At 46.9% G+C, this 26,111-nt stretch overlaps 1 protein-coding gene across 1 annotated transcript in view; it reads right to left on the bottom strand.

The window, feature by feature from the left end:
* Positions 1 to 395: 395 nt before the first annotated feature.
* Positions 396 to 26,111, bottom strand: part of CFAP77 (cilia and flagella associated protein 77) — a 60,799-nt gene continuing 35,083 nt past the window's right edge. Inside the window, exons 2-6 of the mRNA XM_074161048.1 lie at positions 25,195 to 25,294; positions 24,405 to 24,630; positions 11,750 to 11,852; positions 10,058 to 10,153; positions 396 to 464 (exon numbers count right to left, since the gene is read on the bottom strand). Of these exons, the coding sequence (XP_074017149.1) occupies positions 396 to 464; positions 10,058 to 10,153; positions 11,750 to 11,852; positions 24,405 to 24,630; positions 25,195 to 25,294 (594 nt within the window). The remainder of the gene's footprint in view (positions 465 to 10,057; positions 10,154 to 11,749; positions 11,853 to 24,404; positions 24,631 to 25,194; positions 25,295 to 26,111) is intronic.

Here is a 26,111-nt window from a genome sequence, read left to right as displayed (position 1 = left end):
ATGAGATATTATAGACTTGATATTGACTGGGATATAGTTACATTTAAATATATTTGTTCAGAACAGGCTGTGAAGGCAACTGTCCTGCTTTCCCTGTGGGGCTGTACTGGTGCAAACACTGCCCTGTTCCTGGTGTGTCTTATTACCTTAAGCACGATGAGAATCGTGGTAATCAGGGTAAGGTGTTGTACATCAGGCGTGAAGCAATGAACAGGCTGAGACAGAAACATTCCTCTCAATATTTATGAGATATTCGGCTATATCTGCATTAGCACAATTTTTTAAAACCAGAGATATGGCTATCGCAGGGTCTCAGGGCTGTGGTGTCCAGCACAGTGCTGCGGTCTTGCCGTTTGGATGCCCTGGGGAAGGGGACCACGTCCTGCAGGCACTTCTCAATGGGAGGCACTGAATGCCTTTTTGCGAGCATCACAGTCTGGAAAAGTACTGAGATGAGGCCCAACCTATAAGGAAAGGAGCAGATAGACGATTGGTTACAGCCGGCCAAAGAAAATAGGTTGTAGCACAAACAGGGAAGAGACTGCAGATCAGCGCAAGGTTTTTTGCCTGTTTGGGAGACCTTGCTCCATCTGAAGTTAAACATTTAACCTGTTTAAAATGAGGACTAGTTTTCTGATTGACTTCAGGAGATTCTTATTTTGCTCTAGTAACAAGATCCTGTAGTCTTATTATGGTGTGTTGATTGTCTGATGTTTTCAGATGCTGGCGTGGTTTAACATGGACCCTGAAATAAATATGACTTGTTTTCTACAACACAGGGTTTGTGTGCTTCACTGAGGGGGCCCGGATGGCTCAGAGCTCCCAGGGAAGCCCCCACTGGGGCCAGGGACTTGTGCATGACTTGCCCAACAAACACCAGCAGCCTCTCCCCAGGAATTGCCTTTGAGGTGGGGAGGGGGTGAAAAAATGCCCCTGACAAATAAACAAAGGGGAAGTGAGAAGGTCCAGGGGCCCTTTGGGGTGAACGGTGGGTTTACACACAGTTGCATGCGGCAAACCTATACAGAAGTTGCAGAGTTACTGAGATGCGGGAGTCTCTTCATGTACGGAGTGGGTTTGTCATGGGGGCCCAGGGGCTTTACCTGCCCCGACACAATTCCTTGTGCCCTTCCTCTGCCTTGTGTGGATGTGCTGAGCTGCCTCCCGCTTCCCCCGCCCTGCTCAGGCTGGCTGGATGTCAAGTTTTGCATATGTAAAAAATACACAGCAGTCTTTGCCCTGAAAAGCTTGCTAGTGATCTCATTAATCAAGACAAACAAAGCATATTTAGCTATTCCCCCTCTCTGGAGGAAGGCGTTCAGGTACTTAAATATGCATTTGAGTGCCTAACTTCAGAGAGTTGTTTCTGGATGTTTTTGCTTTCTCACAAGCAGCAGCAGTGACATAACCCCTCTGCGGGAGGGAAAGGTGGGGAAGGCACAAGCAAGGGCTGCTGGAGTAGGTGGGCAGCCCTTGGGAGCTGGCAGGGACAATCCCCAGGGGGACCAACTCCAACCTCCCATTACAGGTGCAGGAGTTTTTCCCTCGGAGATGGGATTGTTAGAAAAATCCAGCCCTTGCAGGTAAGGAGAGCTGACCTGCTTCTCTCAAATGTGCCTCTGCCTTCCCCATCGTGCTCCCTGCCCACCAGCACTGGGAACTGGGCAGGGGGAAATTTCTGCCTGGAATTGAGTGGAAGCTGCAGGGGAGGAAACAGCAGTTTGTTCACTCCAGTCTTGGTACAAAGCTCCCAGGTGAGAAATGTCACACTGAGCCACAACTGGCAGTAATTAAAATTAGCAGAGCCCTTGACAAAGTTGTGAGGGCTGCCAGCTTCTGCCCTCGGCATGAGTAAGTGGGAAGCACCAGGTGTAGGACAGGGGACAAGTGCTATTTTAAAAAATGAGAAACCCTCTCATAATGAGGGACAGTTGAGAAGTACGGATTAGTCCCAGGCCAGTAATTAGAGTCAAGATAAGGGTGTCCTTGGGTCAAAGGTCTTATTTTGACAGAGACCGGTGTTGAGAAGTCAATGCAAGTGATGAATCCTCATCTCTGATTCTTCTAATTCATATTTTAAATGATGAACCCAAAGGTACTTCCTCTAGAGACAGCTGATGATCTTTACCATTACTCTGATGTGGTTACGGGCTGTTATGCCAGGATTTTGTCTGAATTGTGGATGTGGAGCATTGGCTGTAGCAGGACAGGAATATAGTTTGTAGGCACAAGCTTGGTGGTTTTCCTTACAGGATGATGGAGCTGCAATGGTTTCCAGCTGCTGATTAGAAGCCATGTTTTCCTGTTGTTCTTTACATTTGCTATTGACAAATTAAAACCTGCAGGACACATGCAGCTGGGATGTTGCAGTGTCGGTGCTTGCCTCAAAGAATTAGAGGGGTAATAAAAAACCCTAATCACTCCTAAAACCTAAGTATGTATTTGGGGGTTATTTTCATTTGAGTTTCTCAGTTTTGCTAATGATTTAAGTTGGAGGACTGTACATGATCCCTTGTCAAGCATTAATACAACCACATGCGTGTTGCAAGCGGAAGCAGGTATGTTAATCGAAGGCCAATAAATTGGGTGGGAGATGCAGAAAGGCTAAGCTGGTACAGGGAATGCAGGGCTGAGCTGATACAGACTGAGAGAGCTCCTCTGACAGCAGCAGAGCACACACCCCAGAGACCCACCAGCGTTTCGTGGGTGCTGTTGGTGTTGGGCTTGTCACCGTTGAGGTGGGTGCCGGGGTGTGTGCGCTGTAGCTGCCGGGTGCTGTGAGCACCCACGGGGGGTCAGTAAGGTTAGCTTCTGGGGGGGAAAGTAAATGAGAGTCACCCTGGGATGGGAGGGGGAGTTTTAATTGATACAGTTGGATTATAAATGGTTTGTGGGAAGTGTTGAGAATGAACCCATGAAAAGGGCTGAACTGATAAACAGCACCGGGCTCTCCTCCTGCCCTGGAAGCATCCCGGCTCGGCTGCAGGGAGATGCAGCTGCACTTGCTCCTCTGCCGGCACCTGCCTGGCTCTGCCGCCTGCTCAGAGGCAGCTTCCCAGCCTTGTACCATTTTTCACTTTAACAACAAAGCTGCCCCTAGACTCAGCCTAGTTTTTCCATCATCCATTTGATTGAATCCTTTTAGTGGGTGACAAAACACTTTCTTGAGCTCTCTTTACAGGAAACCAATCTCTATTCCTTTATAAAAACCTCCCTCATTTACAAGAGTCTAACAAATCCTGGGCCTTTTAAGTCCTCTCCTGTTTTGTGTGGGTTTTTTTTTTTCCCCCAAACAACACAAAACAACAGTGCCATGTTTGTAGATTTTTTTTGCAGGGGGGGAGGAAGGAGGGAATAAAATACACAATGCGGAGAGAGGTAGGGTGTACACACTGACGCACGCCGTGCCGTGCATCCCCGTACAGGCAAAGACCGCGCGCGCACATCGAGATGCAAATGATTTCCGTGAAGCTATCACTTGTAAAGCTTGACAGAAAATAATGAGAAACACTAAATCTTTTATAAGGTCAACACTCAAGCAGCTGTCAAACAAGAAAAGAATTTAGCGAAAGATCCGCAAAAACTTCCATCGCCTCATTAAATCCAACAGGGCCGGGGCCCGGCGTGGTGAGGAGGCACCGGGGCGCCTCCGTTTTGTGTCAGTAATTTGCGGCGGAGGAAGAGGGAAGACGAAACAGCCAGCGCCGAAGGGGCCTTGGGGGAGGCTGGGGAATCGTTAGTGCGCCAGGAGCGGCCTCGGCTCCTAATTGGAAGCATTGGGCATTATCAACGGAGGATTTGCCTCGGCTCCCTGACAGCTCTCTAGGCCTGGAATGATAGCCCACTTGTCAGTGTAAAAGACCATTAAAAACAAACCATTTTGATTTAATTGGAGGCGGTGCGCTGGGGGCCCAGGTGAGGCGCTTCATCAGCCGATGTTGGCTGCTGATGCCTTTTTCCCCCTGTATTGATGGCTTTTTTTTTTTTCCTCCCCTCCCTTTCAAAAACTGTCTAGGAAAGAGAAAGAGGTGCTGAAAGATCCTTCACAGCTGCATTGAGAGCGGCTTTCAATAGGGTTGTCAACAAATGCCATGACAAGTTAGAGAGAGGCAGGTATTTTTAAAACAGACGTTATTCTGTCCAAGATGAGCTGCGCTCGGAGGTGTGTGTTGGATTATTAGGGTTACAAATACTGTGGCTTTTCCTGGTGGCAGTGTGCTTAACCAGTTTAATGAATGGGGTTGATTTTTTTTTTTTTTCTCTCCCCACCTTTCTAATTCCAAGAACATAGGGAAATGCAGGACAGGGGAGTCTGGGTTAAATCGTCCTTATTTGCTTCAAACCCAGGAAGGTTTCGAAAAGCGCTCAGCAGTTTTTTGGCTGCTGTATTTAATGCCCCACGGAGATTTGGGAGGTTTTGTTTTCCTTTTGAAAATAAGGGCTGCAGATGTTTGCTGGAGTTCACTGGTCACTTGGTCTGGGCAATAGTGTGAGTAAAGGAGAATTAACCCATTGGAGCCACAACCCAGTGTGTGGCCCCCTTGGCAGATATCCTGGGGTCACACCAGAGCAGGCAGCTTCCACATGGACCTTGTGTGTTTCTGAGATTTGAATCCTGACCCTTTTCATGCCAGGTGAGAGTTTTACTTCAAACTAAGTTGTCTGTTGGTAAATAGCATCCCTGCAGAAGGCAGAATAGGTCCATGAAGGAAACCCCAAGTCCATTTAAAAAGTACTTCTGTGGATTTATGTACAAAAAAGTAGGTAGCACCAAAAGCAATAGTAGGGGCTCACCTGTAACCCAACACAGCGTGTGTCGCTTCGCTCTGCTGCAAGCACCTCATATTTGTTCCTTCACAGGTGAATATCTCCATAACAGGACTGGGCATTGGTTGCCAACAGTAGCTTGTGCTGCCTTTGGACACCAGGGCTTGGATGTAGGTGGAGCCTGCCCTGGAGGTGGCCCAGGCTGCACAGGGAGGGGTGATGTTCTCTTGTGTCAGTCTGGAGATGTTGGAGAGCAGCGGAAACGGCAGAGGAATGATGGGTTACCGTGTCTGAGGGAGTCATAAGGAAGGACTGAACATAGCAGAGGGTAGAGTTAGGCTGTGATGGAGAGGCTGAGTGTGGAGGGCACATGCAAAGGGACACTGGGAAAGGCTGGACCATGGGAATGCTTCGTGATGATTTGAGCAATTTCATTGCTGGAAGCTTCACTGTTAGGCTAAACAAGAAAACCTGCAGAATTCGCAAGAAAATGTAGTGATGGTGACTAGGGTCTGGAACCTGCATTTAGTCACAGAATGGCTGCGGTTTGGGAGGTGACATCTCTGCTGTGGTCCCAGTGGAGGTGTGCAAGGATCGTGCCCAGGATGGCTGGGTCTCTGCTGCCTATTTGGAACCCGGCAGGGTGTCGTATTTTTTTTTTTTGCCTTGTGCCTGTTGTAGGCAGGTCAGCACTGAAGGCCACTGATTGTCACTGATGGGCTGGGACCCACCAATTCATGTCACTTGGGGTACTGAGCAGCCATCAGGTGACACTAATTTTTTAATTTTGTTTTTTGGTCAGCTAAAATCCTTGCTGAAGGGAGGTTTGACCATGGTGACAGAAAGCTCTTGAAAGCTCATTATTATTTAAGCACTATTTAGGCCCCAGGAGACAAGTTTTATAATGCTTCAACTCCGTGAAGTTTTGCTGCCCTCAGAGCTGGGAGGATAAATGCTGTATCTGAAAAGCCAGCCCACCATGCGCTGCGTGTATCAAGTCTAGGTTATTTAAGCAGAATCTATGGCTTTTCTGACAAGACAACAGTTGCAAGATTACATGAGCTGTGCTTGTCAGTTCAGCTCTTTAGACAAAAATAGAGGTAAGGCATTAAAAAAAAATGTGGAACATTTTTGTGTGTATGTGTTAAACCTCAACTGTTAATTCTGATGAAGGATCAGGCTGTGAGCAGATATCGGATCCCTGGTGAGAATCAAATTCTGGAGCCCAGAATTTTGCTGCAAAGTTTATACAGTGGGGATTCCTCTAATTACTTTCAGTGGAAATTTACCTGACAGAGCTTTCCCAGGTAACGCAAGGCATACGCCGGAGAGCCGCTCAGCCGTTGACAGAGCCTTTGATTTTGTGCCAGGTTGCAAATTAAGTCTTTTGCCAAGGTACCCGAACACTTGCTCGTCAATTGCTTATCGCTTATTCATATCGCGCATCGAGCGCAGCTCGTTTCATCTGCTCAGGAAGGCAGCGCATGTTGACAAAAGTGTTGTCCAAAGTTGCTGCATTTTCTTTCCTCCCCCTGTTTGGTCAAGTAAACAAGACTATTCTCCCTGGAAAGCCGCCTTGAAAGTCTGTGCCAGCTGGAATTCTCTAATGAGCAAAGGGAAAACCCTGGTGGGTGTCAGTGGCATGTGGTACACGGAGCTATTTTGACACATGGGTGAACTCTGTCTTACATCACTGCTACGTGAGGTGTCGCTACCAGAATCCTTCTGGACTGATTTGTCAGTACCCTGGAAATCTATTGCAGAGTGGCCAGTGTTGACTTACTGGTTAGGATTGTGCCTATCGAATATTCAGATGGAGGTAGCTGGCATCTCATCCTGGGCTGGCACAGGCAAGGCTGTGGGGATGCTGTATTTTGGCACCAACATCCTTTTTAGAGTTTGGTTGACACCAGGGATGCCATTCTGCCTGGACCAGCATGATGCTAGCAATGAGCGACACAGGGACAGGACATATACCATGAGCACGGTGGCAGTAGTATTTATTTATGTCCATGTTGGTTGCCTGTGGTACAGTCCCCAGGGAATGTAGTCCCACATCTACAAATAAATGAAGCCTTGGTGCGCAGTTCCACCCATGTTGGCAAAACCTGATCCTGGGAATTGTGTCACTGCAGACAGAGCAAGGCAGAGGCTATTTGGCTTTTGAGGTGACTGAGGAAGAGGAGGCAGTAGAAGCATCTTGCTGAGGAGAGTAAGGAGTTAACTTCTGTTTGGTTTTGTATTAAAAAAAACCCAAACCCAAGCAACTCAAATTCAACAACTTTCCCTAATGAACTGCCCATCAGGACATGACTGGCTCCCTGTGACCTGTTTGTCTCAGTGAGTTGGAGGGCCCAGGAGACCACAAGCCAGGTCGGTCCTTCAGAGCGAGACGTGGAGCAGGAGCGATCACCCGGTGTGGGAGAGCCTGTAAATCACCCAGTTAGCTTAATAGCGTGGGCCATTATTCTAAAGCAGTGGGGCTGAAACCTAAATCCAAATGAAAATATAGTCAATTTGTCTATACTTTACTGATCGAATGACTATGTAATGTCATGCAGCCCTAGCAAAGCAGGGAGCAAGCAGAGGCAATTAGAGAGGAGGGCAAAGCTCCTTTGTTTTCTTCTCTTCCCCTCTCTTCACACACTCCAGCACGGTGCCAGGAGACAGTCTTACAGGGACTGAATGGCAAGTCCAGTTTAAGAGCCAGTAGTGACATCCATGCCCAGTTTCTGTAGCTCTCTGTAAGGGGTCAGGATGGGAACAGAAAATCCTCCTTGTTGATTTCTATGGGTCTACGGGAACAAAATCTCATCTTCCTGCTGCCCCCTGCTTTGGGTCACAACCATCTTGGTAGCTGGGTGCTCTGCATTGCTCCTCCCAGGCCCAGAGCAGGCCAGACTGAAAGGCATCGTGCCAGATGACAGGGGTGACTGAGTGACAAGAAGGATGAGTGGCTTGAGAACATGTCACATCCCTGCGCCTTGCACCAGCCTCAGGTCACATGGAAAAATAGTCCAAAGTGAGGCTGTGGTCAGGGCAACGGAGTCTCTGAATATTCTTGCCCAGAGTTTGAAGTTGTTCCCAGGTCATGAGCATCTTCTGTAGTGGCCAGAGCAGCACAATGTCATTGAAAGCTGAAATAATATGCAGATGGGAGTCTGCTAACAAGCTTTGTGTAAAATTATATTTCTGAGGTTGCTTTTCCTACTGCTTTTTGCACAGTAGAATGAGGGCATTATATGGATTAAAAGCAATGTTCTGGTGAAATGCCTACAGTGGTCAGTGCTAACGGCTGGCCTCTGCAGGCCATCAAGTCTTAAAAAAGCCATGAAGTAGTTATTCAACACCATGGAAGAGCTGGAGAAAGGTTTCATGAGGACAGAAGCACCACAAGAACAAGGTCCCTCATCTCTTTGGAGCACTGCTTTCTGTTGTCACCTTTGTAAAGGGAGGATTGACAGAGTGAGTCCTGGAGTCCCTGGATTTGGTTGAAGGATCAGGCCAGTTTGTCTCACAAGACAGTCCTGCCAGCACCTATCTAGAACTCAGCTTTACAGAGACGGTTAAAGCACAGTTTGGAGGCTGCCAAGCGTCTTTGGGAACCATGAAATTTCTCTGGGTTCTTACTGCTTTTAACAGGGTAAATGCTCATGGATGTTCAAGAGAACTCATTTTTCCATGGAGGAAACCACGCAATGAAACTCAACTGAGCAACAAATTTCCTGATCTAAGTTCTAACATCAGCTGTGCCTGTTAGACCTGCAGCTGGGGCAAGGCAAATCTTCCAGGTTAATGTAATGAGAAAGAAGGAGTACAGAAAATCTGCAGAGGTGCTGCAAAATGAGCTGTCCCTCCTCCCTTGGATGCTGCTCCTGGGAAGGAAGGGGAAAGGCAGAGAGAAGAAAAGACTCGGAGGTTTGAGAGCTGTGGCTGGAGGAGGAATCCAACCACACTCATGGATGAAACAAAAGGGAAAGCATGAAGAAAAACACAGGCTGAAAAATGAATAGTGATGGAAAGGTCTGGGGTGAGAGGAGCTCTAAAGAGGAGGCTTGCCCCAGTATCTCGTGTGACTTACACAATCTGTTTAACAGCGATCGGTCATGTTCTTTCCCTGACACTAGCCGCAGCAGCAGCTCTGTGCTGACAGGCAGCGGGGATAAATGATTACTGACATATGCTAATCGGACAGTCTTAGACAGGACGTAAGAGGAATACATCAAGGTGGTGCAAAACACATTTCTTGGTTGAAACTCTCCAACTTGTACAAGTAAATTAGCTTCAGGAAGTCACTGAAACTGAAGTTAAAAATCAACAGCGTGGCGCAAAAAAAAATAACCCCATCAGAACAAGGGCTGGGGCGGAGGGCTGAGAGGCTCTTTGCAGTGGTATCTATCAATGCCAGATAGGATTTTGGCCATGTGAACTCCCTGCAGGGTTTCAGTGCTTTCAGACTTTCTGGTGTCTCCTTTCCATTCCCCAGGCCCAGCTCCTTTCCCTTCCTTCCTAAAATGCCCCCTAGCTCTTCACTTGAAGTTTACCTGTAATTTCCACCACAAACAAGGCTAACAGAATTCAAACAAGTACCCCAGAGCACAGCAGGATGAGCCGATGAATTCAGGGAGATGTTTAGATCTCATTGCTAGAACAAGAAATCTTCACCTTGGCTCTTATTTGGATCAATTAAAGGAAGTGTCACACACATCTGTAACCTGGCTAGACTCTTTACTCAGTCACGGGGTGAATATTGTCAATCAGGTAGCTTAGAGAGGTATCAAGAGTCCAGGCTTTCTTGAAAGGTCTAACTCCTGGTGCGAAAATACTTCTTGAAACATCTGGTATGATTTGAATTACTTATGGTGAGAGCTGATAAAATGGCAGGCTACCAAAATGCCATTTTGGTTTGACTGTCCTGTTCATATAGGGCAGTTGTTGGACAACCAGCAGAAAACAAGGCCCATCCCCATGCTAACAGGGAGATAAATAGATGCTTCTTATCTGCTGAAGCTCATAGAAGTGCACACTAGTTATAAATTAAGTCATTAAGCCCTTACCTGGGCAACTGCTGCCTATCCTCCAGAGCTTATGGCTGAAAAAAATATCCCACCTTGAAGTCCAAAAGGGGATGATGTTTGAATACATCCAGTATGGGAGTATTTTGTGGCCTGGGTCTCGGGAAGCTCTGAGGTAAGAGCCTTGAGTTTACCTTCATTATGTGCTAAGGGTGTTATCAGGGCATGCAGGCAAGGTTAGAAGGTGTCCCTGAGTTCAACCAAGTGCTCCATACCTTCTCCAAGCGGGGCAGGTGCCAGAAGGACTCCTCTTTTGCAGGTGGTGGGTGTTTTCGCAGAAATGTGGTGCGAGTTTCACGCACTCTTTCTTTCTGTAACCAAAGGTAAACAAGAATGAGCTGAAACGGCTGCAAAGCTATAGACATCACATTGGTGTCATGCAATGTAATGACTCTGGGATGAACAAGACTAAAAGTAGCTTTGGACTGATGATCACAAGTGCCTGATCTGGGTAGTTTTTCATGTCTATGCAGCAAATACTGATATCTAAAACATACTGATGAGAAAAACGTGAGCAGGTGCCAGCTCTCAGAGTATCTGTTTTATACAGCATCCCAGCGAGACGACTGCTGGCCACAGGAAGCCTGGTGCTCTGAGCTAGAGCAATGGCTCATCGCTAGCTGCGAAAGTCGCTTCCACCACCCCCACCGTGGTGGGGTTTCCTGGCTGTCCAGTGTGTGCTGCTCTCCTGATTAATTGCAGCTTGCAGTGCTTGATAGTCCCAGCACAAGCCAGTGCAGGTACCTGGTGAATGTTTAGCCCACTGCGTGAAACCCTGGGGAATCTGTTCTGTGGTGTAGGATGTAGGTTTGTGTTGCTTAAATTTGGTAATTGGTGGCTGCAGGCTTTGGGAACTTGATGGAGGGATCCTAGTGATTAGATTAAAAACATCAGTCATTAATAGATAAGGTAGGGATGCACTTTCCAACATCCCAGGCTTGTGTATTCATAAAATAGCTGCTAATTAAGAACACTGTATTCTTGCACTTCAACTATAAAGCATAGTTTGTGATGGCAGTAAGCCCATTGAAATTGGTCATTACCATATTAGCTCGACTCTTCTTTGAGCCATTAACTAATAAAACAGTCATTGGCTGCTTTTAAATGTTATTACAATATTGGTGTGTTTAACAGCCCAGCGTTGCACTCTAACAACTGCTGCGGGTGCTGGCCATGGCAGGATCAGAGCCAGTGCTGGTCCCTTGAACATTTGTTGGCTGTTCCATTGTTTTGTCCACTGTCAGAGGTAACCTGAGCGGAGCTGATGCTGCCCAAAGGACAGTCTGCAGGGCTCCTGGCACGAGGCTGACATAAATACCAAAGATATTTTGAAACTTAATTCTTTGTTACAGCAGGGTGTTTTACTATTGTGATGATGCAAAAAGAACCAGAGCCTCCTTTTTAGTTGATACCAGGAGTTTCGCTGCGTGACCTGGGATGTGAGGCACACTGATGCAGGCAGATGCTTGATGACAGCTAGAAAGGTGTCTCTGTGGGACAGACATCTAAGCCTTTGAAAGGCCTTGGCACTGCTGCCCTGGAGAGCTTGCTCAGCCCTGGTGTATATTTTCAGATACAAAAATACTTAAAAAAAAAAAAACCAAACCCAAACACCTTCCCTTTTGTCACTAGAGCACTTTCATGCACACATAGTATGATTTGCATATCTGCTGCTCACTCCCACAGGACATGCTCTGGCTGAAGCCAGGACTACCTTGGCTGGGAAGCAACTGATATTTGTTAGGCTTCACCAGCCTTCTAACAGTCAGGGAGGATGTTTTCCCAGCTGAGAGCCCTCCCCATGGCTGGGAGAAGTCCATCCATTGTGGACCATCAGGACAGTGGGGGGTTATGCCAGGTGGTGGTGCAGTGCACAGCAAGGGAAAGCACTGCTGGAGTATTATCACCTTTTTCTTTTCCGCTCGCTTGGCTGCTGTGAGGGCTCTCTGCTGTTCCATCCACAGCTCCTTGTATTTGTGTTGGAGGAGGTCAAAAATGGGAGTGGAAGACCTGGAAAACATTGAAAAGACAACAGTACAATCTCCAGGGTTAATACCTCTCTTAACCTCCCAATGCTGATTCATATCTCTGCTGCTGGAAAGTGTGGACTGGTGAGAACATGAATAAACCCTCACACTGGGGCCATGGAGCACCACAGACTGTGGCTCAACCTTGGGCTGTGCTGTGGCTCCAGGAGGGCATTTTCCAGCTGGTACCCGATGGTGGCTAATGAAAGCACTGAATGGGGCAATGTCCAGAAGCGGTGAGCTGGGCCTTTGCATTGCCACCCTGGAGCTCAGAGGAGCAGTTCTGGCTCTGACCAGCTGAAGACAGACCTGCTGGGTCCCCTCCAGCCCAACATAGCCATAGCAGCTGCCCGGGAAGAACCACTGGGTGCAAAGTGTTTTGCTAAAATAACACTGCTTTTGCTATTAAAATATCAATACCGTGGTATACCAAAAAGTCACTAACAGATGCGATGATGGATTGGGTGAGAGGGGTAGGTGCTGTCCTAAGCAATCTGACTAGGGATAAAAATGGCTTCAATGCAGATGGTCAGGTGTCTGCAGCAGAGAGGGGAGCTGAACTGCTGAGCCCTGGTCTAGTGCCTCAGCTGCGCAGACCAGATGTATTTGCCCCTTGAAACAGGGTACCATGGAGCATTCTGGCCAGGAGGAGACAGCAGCAGAGAGGAGCTGCACATGACCATGATTCTAGAGAAACAGTAAAAATAAAAGACAGTTGCTTGCTGGCCAGTGTCCCGTTCAGCTGCTCTGAGCTGCCGTTAGCTCTACCACAAGCTGGTGAGGTTGAAGCCTGAAAATGTTGAGCCTTGCTCCTCGCAAGTGAGGATGCTTTAACTTCATCAGCTGCTGGCAGCAGCAGGGTTCTTGCCTTGAGGACAGCGTATCACTTATTGCTGTGGTTGTGCTGCTATTCTGTTCCTCCAGAAGCAAACGCTTGAAGGTGATGGAGGACCTTGAGCTTAAGTTTTATTGGTCCTTGTCCTTGCACACCTTGCTGGGGAGGGATTTTTCCCATCTCAGCAGCAATCAGTGACAGTGTGGAGCCATCAGCCCCAGCTCTGCTCCCACCTGTAGCCTGCAGTGCCTTCAGCTGCAGCTCCCATAACAGCAAGGCAGTGCTTTTCCTGCCTGTTCAGACCAACTGCAAGACACTGGGGACTTGGGCTAACTGCTGGGCCACTTCGGGGCCACCAGCTCCACCAGAAGGTGGTTTTCTGCAGGGGAAGCCCATTCGCCATGGAGTGAGCTGGTGCTTCAAGGCTTTTGGCAGGAGTGGGTCCGAAATCGGTAGAAAGCAGCTTTTAGCAGTCTGGAGAATCTTTGACGATCACGGAGGGCGCCAGCAGTGCGTATGCAAATAGTAACTCTTCTGTTTCTTGTTCCTTCACCCCTGTGGTGACTTTTATTACTTAATTATTGCACACCACATGCTTCAAAACAGTCTAATCTATGGTCGTGTTTTCTAATGATACTAGATGTGCGATCCAGCAATATACATCCCAAGGGGGCATTCATATGAGAGGAGACATCCTTCTGCAGACCTCCTGTTTCATAGATCACATGCTGCAGGGCTTTTCAAGGCTTTGCTTACAAATCAGCTGGGTTGCTGCAGACTGTTATCTCAAGACATCCTGTGCCAAAGGGGACAACTAACATTTACCCTTTGTCTTCCCCTCTTCTCCCTGCTGCTTCCCTTCCAGTTTGGCATTTAACCCTGATGAGAGTTAGGCGTAATATTTACAAGGGATAAAAGATGTGGCAAACCTGCGGTTGAGCGTCTTATTGTCTGGGTGAGTCTCCAGTCTCGTTGCCTCGTGTAAACTTTGGTAGTCCTGGCACAAGCACATGGTGAGCCCTGCACATGGGCTTGTTTCCTTGGCCTGTCCCTTTGCTCTCCAAGGCAGGAGCTTTCCTGGTGTGCAGGAATAGCAGAGAGGGATGCAGGAAAACATTGAGCCTTTGTGTGTAGTGTTTGACTATTGATTTTTGTGGTAGCTGAATGTGTTTTCACATCTCTATGGAGGTGACTTTTACCATCTCCAGTGGACCAGCCAGTTGGTGACTGATTAGTCCACAGCTGGCTTGTAAGTAAATGCTTGAAAGGACACATTTGGGTTGATGCTCTTCAGAGATCCTTCCCTGCCGTGTGATTAATCGCATTTAAGTCCTGATCCAGCAAAGTATAGAATCATGCCTGGAATAATACACGCATGAACTGCCTCTTTGAAATCGATGGGAATGACTCGTGTCCTTAGTTATACATGTAAGCTCTGGTGGGGCTGTAGGACGTGAGGCTTTGTCTGGCTCTTCCTGCCTCCTTTGAGAGAAATACTGAGAAAGTGGGGAAGAGCAGGGGATATCGGGTAATGCTTCTTTGACTAAGGGTACCGGAGAAATTTAAGTGAGGCGGCTTTTTCTTTGTAGGTCAAACAGTGATCTCGCTGGAGTGGATGGGGAATTTTAGTCCCAATATCAGCACTACTGGGCAGTGTGACAGTATCTCTCACTTGCAGCTGGCCTTTGGGAAAACGTCCTCTCACCTTAGTGTTACTTAAGGACAGGAATGAACGGCTTGTGTGTTCTGTTTCCTTTTGTCACCCTGCCCAGATGTCCCTCCTCTGAACTGGGAGGATTTTGCTGTTATCGGCTGTGGATGCTGTGGGGAGAGCGGGGGAAGCATCCACTGAAAACACTTACTGTGGATTAAAATCCATCTTGTTCAGAGTAACTCAGATCTCCTTGTTTTGGCACAAGCACCCTGCCACAGAAAGGGAAGGGAAAGAAGTTCTGATAGGATGTAACAAATTATTTATAATTGTGGAAAAAAAAAAATCAGCTGCTTCCTTTTATAGTCAAATAGTTGGAACCACTTCTAATGCTGACATTTCCTAAATATTTTAAAATTTCTGTGCACATTTTCAAAACTATTATCCCTGAAACAGTTCCTGTCTCTTTAATAGACTCTCTCTCTAATTTACTTTCAAGAGTCAGGGTACAGACCTATTTTCAACTGAAATGACAAGCACCCGCTAACTTGGTTATACAACGTGGTGTGCTAGTCTGCCAGAAATTGCTTGCAAAAGAAGCTGCAGCCTCCTAATAGGCTATTTTACTGTGAAAACAATGTTAAAAAGTATAATAAAGTATTAACAATATTAAAATAAAACAGTGTAGGCCTTAAATGAGCTACAAACTAGTTAAATCTATTCTATTCAATATGAGCCTTCGGTGCTTTGCAGCTGATACCTCAGAGCTGGGATTTATCTAAAATGAAGGCACCAGGGACATGCAAGAGAAATGGTAATTATAATTTGCAAACATTAGGCTGACACTTTTTTGTGTATGTGTGTATAAATTCTGACAGCTGTGATTTGTGCCATGCCAAATAGTGCTCCACCGAGCTGGGAGGGGCTCCCTTTCTGGCAGGCCATCCTCAGAGCAGCAGCTCATTAAAACTTTGGAGAAGGAGAAGTTGCCGAAAACAGGAAGGCATCAGAACCATCTGAGGGACTTTTGGTACACGCTTGTTGAAAGGTGTTTGAGAAGAGAGCCTTGGGTCTGACAAACTGGAATTTTAGTACGCCTCTCCGTTCACAGTGGGGCAAAATAATTGGTCATCAGTGACTACTAATTTGGTTTAGTAGCCAGAGGCGTTTTTTTTCTTCCCAGAAAATCAATGACAGTGCCGAGGTCTGTTCAACGTGATTCAGCTCAAGATGGGTCCTCATTTAGCTCTTGATGCTTCTTCCACTGGAGACAGCTATTTTGTAAAATGAAATTAAAATCTGTCTATAATATTCGGCTCGGGGAGCGGCACCCGTCAATGCCATGCTGCTCTTGAGGTTTCAAGGTTGTCAGTCTCCCCTCAAACTTATTTTCAAAGGTTTATATAGCAACTGAAAAAAAGGTACTTGGCAAAAGTGGATACAAAGGACTTTGCTCAGGAAGGGGGTTTATACCAGCTTAAAAGGTGCAATCAATTTGATTAGTAAGTTCTGTTGTAAAAGGGTAAAAACTTGACTTGTGATTGCCTTTTTCTTGTATAATTTAAAAGCACAGGGGCTTGTAAATATTTTAGTGCAAACTTCAGCCCTTGGATTTTCCAGATAGGTCTCCAGCCATTGCAAATGGCTCCTCTTCCCGCTGCTGGTGAGGATGGGCTCTGGTGGGGAGTGGAGCAAGGGAGCAGAGGACATGTGCATGGGCATCGATTCCCCTGCCGCTCTGCAGCTGTTTGGGCTGCGCCAAAAACTCTGCTCTGATCTCAGTGGCAGCAGGATCTGGCCCTGCGTGGGTGCTTCTGCAACAGATAAATCATAGAATTGAAACTTTTTTTTTCTACAGTTGTGATACTAAACCTGTGTGGCAACACCACTGCCTATCCTGAAACTTTAACTCTTTCTTGAAAGGTTAGTGAGGTTCCAGGGGAGTTTAATTGTAGAATCACTGCGGTTGGAAAAGACCTTTCAGAGCGAGTCCAACCAAGTCCTTGCTGGTGTCCTTCCTGCTCAGATGACCTGCTTTTGCTGCACAGCCAGGATCTGTCTTTGGGGTCTTCAGTCCATGGGGAAGACCGCTGTAAGGTGGACCACCTTCGTACCCCTTTCTTGGGTACTTCATGATGGGAAGGATTTGTCCTGTGGTAGTAGTGTCCATATAGACATCTTTCCCCTGGCTTGTGGCTGGGGCAGCGAAACCAGCTCCCACCACCTCAGGTTGGTTTCTTATTGGGAACCAGTTGGGTTTTCAGCATCTCTGGAGTGCGGGGCTCCCTGGTGCAGTCAGTGCAGATTATCTTCAGCAAATAAAGCACAAGGCTGGGGTCTGTGATTCTGCTTGGGGCCTTGGGGCAGCAGTAAGATGTTAATGCTCAGGTCCCTCTGCCCTGAAAGGGGGCTGATAGCACAGGAAAACTCTGATTACAGCTCCCTTGTACTGCTATATTGTCTCCCTTCCTCCCTCGTTACTGATGGGCTGGAGCTAGCAATCTATCTACCATTAATTTGTCTCTGTGTAGCCCAGCAGGAATCTAGGGCATGATTACAGCTCTGGCCCTTGTGCGAGAGCCAGCACGGCCCCGGCATCCCCCTGCAAACTGCCTGGCTCTGCCTTCCCTTAATTGTTCCCCTTTGGCCAGTGGACCTGTCTCTTCTAACAAGGGCAGTGAGGAGGGCCGAGGTAATTGAAGCACTTAGCCACACTCCCAAGCATTGCCTCCTGCAGCTAATTAGGAAAGAGGGCCGCTGGGCTCTTCGTTATTTCTTTTAATTGTTTGTGGGTTTTGCATAACAGTGAATGGCAGAAGAGGGATGTGCAGTTAGTGCCGAATTCTTGACTTTGAAATTTGTATAAAAGGTCACTTACAATTTGTTAACGCTTTCACGAGAGTGAATTCAATTAGCGGCGCCGGCAGTCCCCACACACGTGTGTGCGGTGTGTTTGTAAGGGGAGGGAGAGATGGCAAAACAAGCAGGGCGTGAATGTAATGGCTCTTCATTTTCCTAAGAAGCGTGTGGACTATACGGTAAAGTTATAGGCCCCTTACAGCTTTATGGTCCTCTAAATAGGTCCTGGCAATAAACCCATGAAGAGGCCTGAAAGATCATTTTTAAATGATCTCCACTTGTCCTCGCTTTCTATTAACCATTGAAGAAAATAACAGGAGAAAAATTGGTAGAAAACACTCGGGGACCAATTTTTTTTGCAGTCTTTGGGCTGGAAAAACTCTCAGTTGAAATAGTGGGTCTTTCACCCGTGTGGCAGCTGCAGGATCTGTGCCATCGAAGCACTGATTACTCTGAATTTCGGAAGCTTCTTTACAGTCCTTGTAATTTGGGTGAGGAAATAACAATATAAATGATTTCACTGTGGGCAGCCAATGAGGCAGTGGCTCCTTCTAAGTGTCAGAGGATCTGTTATTTTGCTCAGAGGGCTCGTATGTATAGAACAGTAAAAAGAATAAAATCCATTGTAAACACGCACTTTAAAAGATTTATCAGATGCTCATAGCTGTACTTAGGAGTACACATGGTTACAAGAGCACCAATTTGCTTTACTATTCCCTCCCAGGCCCAGAGTGAGATGTATACTTGGAACGGTCCTAAATGCGCACATGGAAACATGCGTCTTGCAGTGAAGATACCAAGCCAGCTCTTATCCATTAAGTACCTGGCTTCACAAGCTGGAATTTGTGCGCTAGCATTGATTTTTGGGTTGGAGATACCCTTTGGCTGACTTAATTGAAGATTATTTATATTTGTCTTCAAAACATATGTCTAGTGACTGGAAATCCGCTGTTACCCTGTGAGAAACTCAGGTGGGACGTGATTATGGGGCAGAGCTATTCTGCCTGGAGGTCTCAATCCACGGCTGAGAGTGAACAGTGCTCAGTCTGCAGCCATCAACAAATGCAAAACATCCTGGTGAGTAAAAAACCAAGAAAAAACCTCCACAACACTGAGAAAAAACAAATCAAAGAGCAAGGTCTTCCCCTTGACCTCCATCCCATGCTTGAATCTCTCTGGCTGGGTGGGAACATTACCTTGTTTGAAAGGAAAAGATGTCAATGAGGGCTGAAAAGCTTTGCTTTCACAAAAAGGATTCTGTGGTTATTTTCCTCTGACCCAAGTTTTTCATTGCATAGACTGTAAAAGCAGAAGTTTGCAAGGGAAAAAGTCCACTTGTGGCAAGAAGTAGTTTCAGACGGTAAAGGTTTTGGTAGAAATTTTTTAGCCAACTGTAATAACTAGAGATAAATCCACAGACAACAGCCTGTCTCTGTGAGAGAGTAAATCACTTTCCTATTCAGTGTAATGCCATTGGTAATAAGGGATCTAAATCTCTATTCTTTAGATCTTTTCTTTTCCCAGCTCTGTGGCTGACGTGCAGGACCTGAACATTATGCCAAACCATGACTTGGTTGTTTATTTTCTCTTAATCCAAGAGCCTGAAGTAGTCAGGAACTGTTACAACTGCAGTAAATAGCTACACTGAAGGAGAACCAGTATCTTCACGGTGCACTCGGGACTTTTTGAAGGGGGTAACAGATCTTTGCCCAACCAGATGCCGCAGCCACCCGGGCACAAGGCAGCCCGATCCAGGCGGATGTGGCTGGGAGCTCTGCGGTAGCTGATGTACACATGGTGATGTGAGCACATGTACCCAGCCTGGAACATCTCCAGTAGAAGAAAATGATTCTTGAAATAGAAATTCTTATCGTAGCAATGTGAGAAGGGTGGCAGGAACACAAAGTGCCTTTCGCTGTGGAACTGGATAGAATATGCAATTACCTGAACTGATGGGAGTCCTATATTTTTTAACTTGGTTGCATTTTTCTGATGCCTTCAGCCTTCAGTTCAGGCTGAAACCACTGTTACATTTTCAGAATTTGTTTTGTGAGTGCTTAGATATTTTTTCCTAAAACTTTTGTTTGCTCCAATCTTTTGGATTTTTGTGGCTTTACACTCTTGTTATTTGTTTGGCTTCCAGTGATCATGGATCAGATGTGGGTTTGCTGTAATATTGATTTTTCTTGCTTGTCTAGCTTTTCCTGGTGGGTTCTTTCCAGGAACACCCTCTGGTCTTCAGTGTCCTTTCTTTAACATATCTTTGCAGCTGGTCTATAGCTGAAAATATATATTAGCTTTTTTTCCAGGGTGATATATTAATGACCTGAAAAGTTCTTTAAGTGTCTCAAAAATAAACCTACCAGTGCACTCTCTGTGCCAAAGAGATGCTGCAAACACTTTTTTGGGTGGCTTTCTAAACTTTATTCTAGCTGCGTGCAAACATCACGGACACTTTGGGTGGAAATGCCACTCAAAAGCAGAAGCATGAGTGTTGAAACCTCCCTTCTTTGGGAAGTTGAAAGGTAAGGACGGGGCAGCCAGTTAAGCCAGGAAGCTGCAGGGATAGTCAAGGCAACAGCTGAGCTGCTAAGGGCCAGTGAGACCAATTCCCAACAGAGCATTAGGACTATTGCAAATGATATAAAGAAAAAAGGAGGTACTGGATAACTGATGCCCTTGGCCAATTGTAACGATTTGATGAAGAGAGATCCAGTGACCAAATGCTTTAGAGAGGTGAGTTTGCTGCAGGAACATGGTGAAAGCAGCTGCCAAAAGATTAAGACCAGTTTTAGAGAATGGGAGGTGGAATGTTTGGAAGCGATGAAGTTAGAAGGAAAATGGGATGTAAAATTCAGGAAAGGGACAGTTGAAGTGAAGGCAGACGGTAGGGGAGACCCGGCAGGAGACATGGGGATGACAGAGTGCCAGGGAAATCCTGCCAGCACACCCAAGGTCAGCCCAACCTACAGGCCAACTGCCAAGTGGATGGCAGCACGTCAGAGGCAGGGTTATGGCCACGTAGGGTTTGAAGGAGGTACAGGTATAGGATGGCAGAGAATGGCACGTCTGTGAGGTCCTTGCGTCCAGGAATATGTTCTTGGACACAGTATGCAGAATTAGGGAACTTACACTACTAAGAGGCAAATGAGAGCTGTTCTCAAAAAGCAGCCCTGGAAATGCTGGACAGTGTGTTCCTGCTGAGGATGCACTCTGCACTGCTCCTGGGGAGAAAACTTGTGCTTGGGGTACCAACTGTGTGCTGGTGTGTTCTGGTTTCAAACTCCTTGTGTGACCTTGTGCAAATCAATATAATCTAAAGTCTAGCTGTAGACAACATCCCTATCTTTGTGCTTACTTCTGTGTTCCAAAAGTGATCATTTAATGTCTGCTAATTTCAGTGCACGGTGAACTTCGATCTGAAAAGGTGGTTAGGATGATAAATGCGGGTCTGGACATCTATTGAGGTTTCCAAATGCACCTTGAATATCAGGCTGTATTGACACTAGTGAAGATCCTGGAAGTGTTCACGGACCCTCTGTGTCTTTACATCTCCAGTATCATCAGAACCCAGCCCACTCAGTGCCTTGCATCCTCCCTCTTGTAAATCAAGATCATTACACAAAGAGTACGGGGGTTGGATACACCTGCTATACCTACAGTAGCACTGTGTTGTGGGGTTGTTTTAAATGAAAGGAGGTAGAACTTGGGTCCAGGACAACAGCAACCCTAATCCGCACGTCTTACAGCTACATAATGTCATGCGCAAAGCAGGAGGATGGGATGGATTTAGCTCCTGGAAGGGATGTATTGCCAGTGACAGGCATTTTCCTTGAAAGAAAACCTGTAGACCTGTTTGCGGTGGGGCTGAGGGCTGGGGCAGGTGAAGCTGAGCGTGCATACACTGTAACGTGGTCATTACCCCAGCGCCTGCGATGAGCAGACATGTGCTCCTTTGCAAATTGTGGCTTGTACAAGGCAGCTCTTGTAGAGATCAGAAGCCAGAGCGGGAATCGGGGGAGCCTGACTGGAGGATGCCCCATGGGGGAGGCTGGGACCCTACCACATCCTCGTTACCGCTGACCTTGGCACGAGTGCTGCCTACTGATGGATCGGCTATGGAGCTGGACAAGACTCTGGGGAACCACTGTATTATCTATTATCGTCCCATCAGTGCCTCCCCTGACCCCTCCCAGCTCTGAATGCCAGAGGCATCAGGGAGGGAATAAATCTCTGTCTGATACTGAGAGAGAGAAGGGAGCAAGAGCAGGAAAAAGGAGAGATGAAAAATGTCCTTTTTATGACTCTCACAACAAAGCTGGCCACGTGATTCGTAGCAAACATTTCTGTGGGAAAAGGGAGGGAGAGAACGAGGGGGAATCAGCAAAAAAGCCAGAGCTGCTTCTCTCCCCTGGAAGATGCCCGCAGGGAATTAAGAGAGGGGTATGAGTGACCTTTGAAGGTAAATATCCCAGGAAAGGAAAGAGGCCTCAAAGCTTCAGAAAGCTCACTCCAGTGTCTGAGGCTGCCTTGTGAAATGCTCCATGCAGCACACGTCCACCCTGAATGGAAAGAAGAGACATAAGCGATCTGCCGTGCTGGAGGGAACAGCAGGGCCAGGGCGTGATTAATAAGGCACTAATAGCAACCACAGCATTTGTGTTCATTTCTATTTGGGATGATCCAGGAGAGCTCGTACTTGTGAGCCTGGAGAGAACTCCTGACCTTGGTGTCTTTAGGAGACAGAAGCCTTTAGCAGCACAGCTCAGGGCCTGAGAAGGGGCTGGAGATACATTGCCAGGGCTTGAGAAGCCCACTGTACGTTACTCACTGGCAGCTGCAAGACCACAAATATGTTCTTGTGAGATCTGCTGAGCTGCTTGGGCTTATAACGCCCTGTGCTGCAATTCCCAGGGAGGCAGCCAGTCCCGAGGCTCCGTGCTGGCCCGAGCTGCAATTCCAGCTGTGCAGACTGGCAGAGTTTGCATTGGAGCTCCGGGGATTGTCCCAGAGCATTGCCATCATCAGACAGGGTGGCTGCAGCAACTTCCAGTGCGACGGGAAGGCACCTTTGCTCTCTGGCCTTCTCAGCCGTGCTGTCTGTGCTCTGCCTCAGGCTAGGGAATGGCATGCAGGCTCTGTTCTTGTGGAAAAACTTCACTGCACCGGAGGTGTTTATCAAAGTGGACATTTCTAGAGGCAAGCAAGTGCTTGGAGTCATGGAAAAAGACCGATGCCACCATTCTCTTCCGTCCCCAGACAAGCGTGTGTCTTAGTTGTGAGTGCCTTCCCAATTAGCAGCACTAAGAACACAGTCGTACAGCGCTTGGAGTCCAAAAGCAGAAAACTTAAACCAGCTAACAACCAAGTCATTTTTAACTGGGCAAGGTCTTGCTGAACCTGGTCAGCTGTGACTAGGACCACGCTTGGACTGGGGAGTGCTCACCGAGGCTGGCATCCTTAACTCGCCAGTCATGGAAAAGTGTGTTAAATTCCCACTTTTACTGAAATTGCTGTAACAACTCCTTGGTAACCCCGGTAATTTGATTTTGTCTATAACGTGCTTTTAAAGTAAAGGGATAAATACAATCAGTCTGCATAAAAGGTAGCTATTAAGGAGCAGGCAAGTTGTAGAATAATAACAACTTTAAATTAAAAGCCCTTTCCCACTACTTCTGCTGTTGTGGGGTCTGCAGATTTTCCTTAAAACTTTTGAAACGTGCCTAGACTTCTTACAGGCAGCCATTTAACCTCCGTTTATGAAGAAATAAAGCAAAATTGATGTTGATTTTTGTCTACATTGGGGGATACTTTTGCCACATAAAAGCCCTTTTGCCTGCAATTTGCAGAGCAGCCCTGTCACATCGGTGAGGGCTGATACTGATAAAGATAAAGCTTTATAGCTGGGGCATTTGCAGCTAACAGCAAGCTAATGCTACATTTTCATTTTGATGCAATTAATGTTAATGTCTGCTACGAAAATTGTCATTAAATACCATTTTAAAATCCATTCAATTTGCATATGCAAAGCCCATTTACTATCACGTAAAATACACAGTGCCGTTCATCATGTCTTTTCTCTAGAATTTGTGGCTGTTATTTTTCTGGTAGTGATTATTATCCAGCTCTTAAAATGAAACCTAATGTCTGGTCCAGACCTGCACAGAGCGATAAAACCCTCCGTGCTCCAGCAGCAGAGCTGCCTCGGAGCCCCTTTCAGAGGCTTTGAGCACTTGTTTGTGCTGGACTCACGCTGGCTCTTCCACATTGTCTTGCCCTCCAGCCTCCCTCATGCTCCCGAGGAGGATAGGCAGCGGAAGAACGTAGGAGTCAGCCTAAGCAAGGTGCTGATGCTCTCCCCTACAGACTACCTGTTGCACAATTCCCCATGAGAAATCAGCACAGCAAGAAGTTGGAAGCTGGTATGAGAGGGGGACGTTAAATGGGTGACTTCTAAACCCTGTACCTGTTTGAACCTCACACATGCTGGACGCTTTATAAAAATCTTTTGGAAGATGTTGAGATGCAAAAGACCTAACTCAGTGTGAAGCCTTAAACATCCTGCTGCATTGCAAGGGACGAATGGGTAGGCTTATGCCCTTCTAGAGGGGTTGTTGGGGAAGCAGCAGGTACCAGCTCCCCTCCAGCCCTTGGGAGGGAGCCCAAGAAAGAAGAAGAGAGAGCAAAGAAAAGCTGCTTTGCCTCCATCCTGCTGTACTACCAGTTTCTGCCCAGTGCAGGGAGATTAACTAACAAGTGAGAGAGAGCGGGATAAAGAACTTGAACGGATTCTTAACTGCACCAGAGTATTTCAACCAGTGCAAACAGGTAGAAATGCTGTTGCTCTGATTTTCTGACCCTGGGAAGCCATTACTCTGGCTTACAACTCTTCATATTTCTTTAAGTTAAAGGATTGGCATTGAACATATTTTTAAGAAGTTCCAAGCCTTTAGTGCTAGAGGTGTAATGGATATGTGTTGTGGCATGTAGATTAGATTTAGATATTTGTTTATCTGGCACACAGGTGCAGTCAGACACAGAAGTGATGCTGTGATTGAGTTGCAGCGTGTCCAGGTTTGGGAGACTTCTGTTTTGGGGACTTTGCTAGCTGAGATGTGGGGGTGATGCAGGTGTGAGTGTAGGAAGGGATAATGTCATCCTGAGAAGGGCCCTAAGCTCTTCCCCCTTACCGTGTTGGGATGCCATAAGTGAAGTCTGCAGGTACATTAGGAGGACTTCTCTTGAAGCGACTGTATTCATCATCTTTTTGCCGAATGTCCTTGGCCTTGTAGTATAAATTAAACTCGTGGGCTGTGGTATAACCGGCCTTCAGAGCACCACGGTTCATGGTGATGAAGTCTCGGGGCATCTTCCGAACTGAAGTCCTGGGCTTTACTGTGTTCCAGTGGCCTATTGCTGGAGATGGAAGGAAACATGAGAAGCAAAGAGAAAAAGATCAGGCATCTCAAGTAACTCCTATTTGGGAAGGCAGGCTGATGCTTGTGAACTGTTCACAAGGGTGTTGTGTGGCTTGTATGCATTTTGCCATGGCTTCACTGTGGAGTGGACTTTGTATCCTATCCCACTGCTTTTCATATGGGGACATCTCCTGTCTGAATTGGATATTTTCTCACCCTCCACCCTGGCTTGCTCAGCAAGTCTGATTTCACAGGGAGATTGCCCCTGAGAGCACAAAGTAGGAGCTCTAAAAGTTATGAAAGTGGCCACATGTATTACCCTTTGCAGGCGCCATGCCCCCTGCTGCTTGGGCTCCATGTGATCCTATAAAAGTTTCCAATATGACAGAGAAACCTTACTAGTCACCAAGGAATTTAGGTGATATTAATGAAAGTGGGTGAATGTTGGAGTTCTTCACATCCAGCTTGATGAGAAGTATTGAAGAGCATTGGGAAGGAGAGGAGAGTCCCTATTAGCATTAGGACTTTGTTGCAGGTCTGTATTTTAGTGGTGGTGTTATACCTTCAGGGACTCCTCCATCTGTCCTCGGGATGTACAGCCCATATGAAAAATCAAAGCCTGGCAGGGTGTAGCAGTTTCTCTGGGGCCTCCCCAGTTCTGGCTGCAAAAGAGTGAAGTTAAAGGAGAAGTGTAAGGATCTTTCCTGATAAGTTAAAGCTCCTGGAAATAAAAATTTGTAACAGAACGTGGCACAAGTATCAGGAGTGGCTTTGGCTCCACTTGGCACAGGTTTGAATCCCACTGGCTGGACACAAGCAAGTGTGACGGTGCAAAAGGAGGACTCGCAGCCATGAGGCTTCACCAGAGCTGAAGCCAAAGGGATGCTGAACTTCACACAAGTTTTCACCTGAGTTATAAAGTGACCTAGCCTTGCTGGAAATAGGGATCCTGACCCAATATATATGGATTTGAAGCCTTGTTTAGTTAATTTCTCCTTTGGCTGGGATGCCCAGCCGTGCTGTCTGCTGGGGACGCTCTGCAGCTAGTCTTAACTTTCCTTTGTTATTTCATTTCCAAGCTGTGCACCCTCCTAGAAAACTGGCACAAACTTCCCCAAGCACAAACATATCATCACTCCTGACCGGGAATAATTAAGACACAAGGCATGCTGCAGGGGGAGGATAGGGGGGATGAAGAAGAGGGTGCAGAGCCTGGGTTTATAGCACAGAAAAGAAGAGAACTTGAGCTCAATAACCTCATTTTTATTTAGTTTTAAAATGAACTCTTCCCCAGCCCGTGTGTCCCCCAGCCCAGTGGTGTCTGTGGGATTAACTGACCTCCCCTCACCCCTTTGTCTCTACCCTCCCATCTCCATGGTGAAGTCACTGCAGGATGTGTGTGTCTTGAAACCTTATTGCTGCTTGAAAGGGAGGTGGCGGAGGAGGGAAGGGAAGAGAGCCTGGCAGCCTGGGTCTGTG

The sequence above is a fragment of the Numenius arquata genome, chromosome 19, assembly GCF_964106895.1.
Source record: "Numenius arquata chromosome 19, bNumArq3.hap1.1, whole genome shotgun sequence".
In the NCBI taxonomy this organism is placed as follows: domain Eukaryota; kingdom Metazoa; phylum Chordata; class Aves; order Charadriiformes; family Scolopacidae; genus Numenius; species Numenius arquata.
Note: the sequence above shows the minus strand (reverse complement) of the source record. Positions and strands in the feature narration are given on the sequence as shown.